Source organism: Macrobrachium nipponense, chromosome 41 (assembly GCF_015104395.2).
Source record: "Macrobrachium nipponense isolate FS-2020 chromosome 41, ASM1510439v2, whole genome shotgun sequence".
Classification (NCBI taxonomy): domain Eukaryota; kingdom Metazoa; phylum Arthropoda; class Malacostraca; order Decapoda; family Palaemonidae; genus Macrobrachium; species Macrobrachium nipponense.
In genome coordinates, this window is record NC_061102.1 from 46699864 (window position 1) to 46703974 (window position 4111).

The 4111-nt window shown below is 31.3% G+C and overlaps 1 protein-coding gene across 1 annotated transcript; it reads left to right on the forward strand.

The window, feature by feature from the left end:
- The first annotated feature begins 852 nt into the window (after positions 1-852).
- On the forward strand, positions 853-3257 carry LOC135212845 (uncharacterized). Its single transcript, XM_064246613.1, has 2 exons — positions 853-941; positions 1104-3257. The coding sequence occupies exon 2, from the start codon at positions 2256-2258 to the stop codon at positions 3255-3257; it is 1002 nt and encodes a 333-aa protein (XP_064102683.1). The 5' UTR covers positions 853-941; positions 1104-2255.
- Positions 3258-4111: the final 854 nt, after the last annotated feature.

Consider the following 4111-nt stretch of genomic DNA (forward strand, 5'->3'; position numbering starts at 1 on the left):
TTATTAATTATTAATTATTATTATTATTATTAATTATTATTATTATTATTATTATTAATAATTATTATTATTAATTATTAATTATTATTATTAAAAATTATTATTATTATTATAATTATTAATTATTAGTTATTAATTATTACTATTATTAATTATTATTAATTATTATTATTAATTAATTATTAATTAATTATTATTATTATTAATTAATTAATTAATTAATTAATTAATTATTAATTAATTAATTATTAATTATTATTATTATTTATTAATTATTAATTATTAATTATTAATTATTAATTATTAATTATTAATTATTATTATTATTATTAATTAATTATTATTATTATTATTATTATTATTATTATTATTAATTATTATTATTATTAATTAATTATTATTATTAATGATTATATTATTATTATTATTATTATTATTATACTTAGTTATTATTATTATTATTATTATTATTATATCATACAGCATTCATAAGGGTGGGTTCAGGTCAACTCCTGTTCAGCGAAAAAACAAAAAGTTTAAGTAAACACATGACAACATCGATGTCCAAAACCTCCCAAGATAAACAAATTGGAACCCTGTGTCATCACCAGGAAAATGTCCGTATTCGTAATTCACAAGACAAATTTTTAAAATTCACCTCTTAATAGTTCGTGCAACATTAGATACGACTTTATTTTCCTGATCACCTTGAGGTTAGCAATGTTACTGTCATTAGCATATCCAGTTATATCTGAGTTTTGAAACAATACTAAAATACATTCTACCAAGGTGGACGAGTTACTTCCCGCTCTGCTGGGTAGAAGTAAACAATCACAACAACTGCTGCGTCAGATTCAAGGCTCAAGCACATGAAACGTGACTTGCTTGTCATGGATTTCTTCATTGTTGTATGTCTAATGGATTAAGTCCCCAAAATTGTGGTAAGATAACGTTAATTTGCTTATGATATGTATTTTTGTACCTTTTTGATATTGTTTTAATTTGTACCTTTGATATAGCCAATGGCATCCTACCAGTTTTGTAGGACATGTGGCAATAGCTTCGAAGGCATTAGCCTAAAAGTGTTTTTCTTTTGTTTTCAGTTATACTCAATTAACGGCTCATGGTTTATATAATAAAGTACCTACAAAAGGACCATGGAATGTTATTGATACCCAATTTGAGAATCAACACCGAACGGGGCTAAAATCAACATATAACTACAGAGCCTTGTACTGTCCACAACAAGGACAAGATAACACAATTCGGATAAGGATTGATGAAGAATAGGAGCCTAACCTAACCTACGTAGAAGGCAACGTGGAAAATCTACGACTCAAGAAAATGGAGCTTAATGAACAAGAGAAACATGAAGATCAACATTTAGGACAAGATGAAGAGCAAGACTTGCATTCATTGAAACCTAGGCCTAGGCCTATGTCACCTAGTATGGGTAAACGAGTGAGATTGCAATCAGAAAAAGGTAAGATGTATAATTTTGATCTTCTGGTTGATGAATTCAAAAAACAAAGGAGATTGTTGGGCAAGATAAATAAGGAAGCAGATTTGGCACTTTCTAAAAATGATTGTAATGTAGGCCTACTACAGGATGTTGCAAATAGGCTTCAAATAGAATTAAAGAATATTGACATAACTCTCTCTAAATTGAAAGAATCAGAAATACCAGAGGTTGACATTGTACAGAGTTTAGAGTATAATTACCAGGAAATATGCTTTGAAAGTCACACTAGGTTAACAAAATTAAAAGAAAAAATGAAACATGACCAAGATGATAAAATGTCAAATGTCTCTCTAAAGTCAAAGTCTTCATCTAGTAGGTCACATCATACAAGTGTAAGTAAATCTTCACGTGTTTCTAGTATTAAGAGAATAGAACTAAGCACAAAACTGGCTAGGTTAGGCACAGAAAGAAAATACCATGACATAATGGAGAAGGCTAGAGCAGATTTAAAGAAATTAGAAATTGACAAAGAAATTGAAGCCACTAATGCTGAGATATGTGCAGTTAATAAAATTTTAGAGGAAGAAAATGAAACTGATCCACAGTCATGCTTGAGTTTTCCGTTAGGTGAAAATAACCAACCCACTGAAGGTCTCTTGCACAGATATCTTGAGGATAGTAGAGTTGTAAATTATTCATTGTCAGGTTCCAGTGTACAAAAGTCCCTTTCCTTTGCTGGAGGTTTAGATAGTATAGACAAAATTTAGACAAAAGGAAGGCAGAAATAAAGGCAATGACTGATCTAAATCCAAATGCTCAGGTGTTTAAATTTCAAACAGATTTCATACAACCAGGGAAACCAAGGCTAGACCATAATTATAATTACCAGCCCATAGGACGCTCACAGCCAAGTAAACTTAGGCTAGGCCAAGAAACAAACCGGAACTCAGATTTCAAAATACCAAATGAGCCTAGGCTAAGTTGTAGTACTATAGATGAGGCATCCCATGAGGTAATAGGTGAACCTAGGTTAATAGTAGATCCCAAAAATACCTTCACTTGGAATACACAACCTGATGTTAATAGACCAAGGCTACACACTCATGAACCCCTGGCAGATTTTCATGAACAACCTAACATTATCAATAATGATAACGTAAAGTCCAGTCAAGTTTATCAATGGGATATTTTAAAAGGTTTTGCTGATCCTCAAAATCAGAACTTAGAGAAACTAGCCGACTTGTTTGCTGCAAGGCAACGTAAAGACAATTTACCCGTTAAAGAACCAGAGGTATTTTCTGGAGATTTGCTGAAGTACCCTCAATGGAAAGCATCATTTATTACATTAATTGAATATAAAACAGATGATGCTGCTGAAAGATTGTTCTACTTAGGTAAATATACGGATGGTCAGGCTAAAGCTGCCATTGATAATCTTATTTTTTTTGGCACCCAAGACGCTTACGACAAGGCTTGGAAGATACTTCATGATAGGTTTGGAAATAAATTTACTGTTGCTGATGCCTTTAGAAGCAAGCTTGAAGATTGGCCTAAGATTACAATTAATGATGGTCCAGGTTTGAGGAAATTTTCTGATTTCTTAGAACACTGTAAAACAGCCATGGGAATCATAAAGTACTTAGCAATTCTTAACGATCCTAAAGAAAACAGACTTATGTTACAGAAGTTGCCTGCTCAAATTGCAGAGAGATGGAATTGTATAGTAACTAAAAGAATCACAATTGATGAAGAGGAATATCCATTTTTTGAAGTTTACAAGGTTCATAAGAGATGAAGCCAATAAGGCATGTAACCCAACATCATCTTACAGGAGAGATACAGTATTTACACCTAAAGAAAAACAACCACAAAGTAAGGTTGCAAAGCGTACATCATTTGCTACTAAATTTAATGAAGTTAATAATGTTACAAATGCTGCATCTGATGGAAATAAATCCTAAAAATGAAAAACAAGCCGAGAGTAAAATAAATGTAGGATTTACATGCTATTATTGTAGACAAAACCATGATATGGAAAAATGCCCAGATTTCTTAAAACTTGATCTTGCTCAAAGAAACCAATATTTGACAGATAAAAAAATGTGTAGAGGTTGTTTCAAGGTTGGTCATTATTCAAGGTATTGTAAAAGACCAAGGAAATGTATTAAATGCAAGAGGTGGCACCCAACAATTCTCCACGATGAAACTTTGAATAAAAAACCAAGTTCTGGTGATACCCAACAAGAACAGGCTGTAGCTGTAGGTAATAGAATTAATGTTAACAGATATTTTTCAGCTGATGTTCACTCAATGATTGTACCTGTTTGGTTAAGCCATAGGAATACAAATAATAAGGTCATGGTATATGCAGTATTGGATGATCAGTTAGATGCTTGTTTTATCAAAGAAAGTGTCCTAAGGTATATGAATGTCAATGGCCAAAATTCTGTCATTAAGATAGCGACTATGCTGGGTGAAGAGACTATAAAAATTACTAAAGTATTTGGTTTATCAGTTAAGGGCATAAATGAAAATAGTACTGTAAATTTACCATGTGTCTACTCTAGAAAAACTATTCCTGCAAGAAGAGCACAAATCCCTAAAAAATGTTCAGCTTTAAGATGGCCTCATCTTAAGAAAATTGCTGGA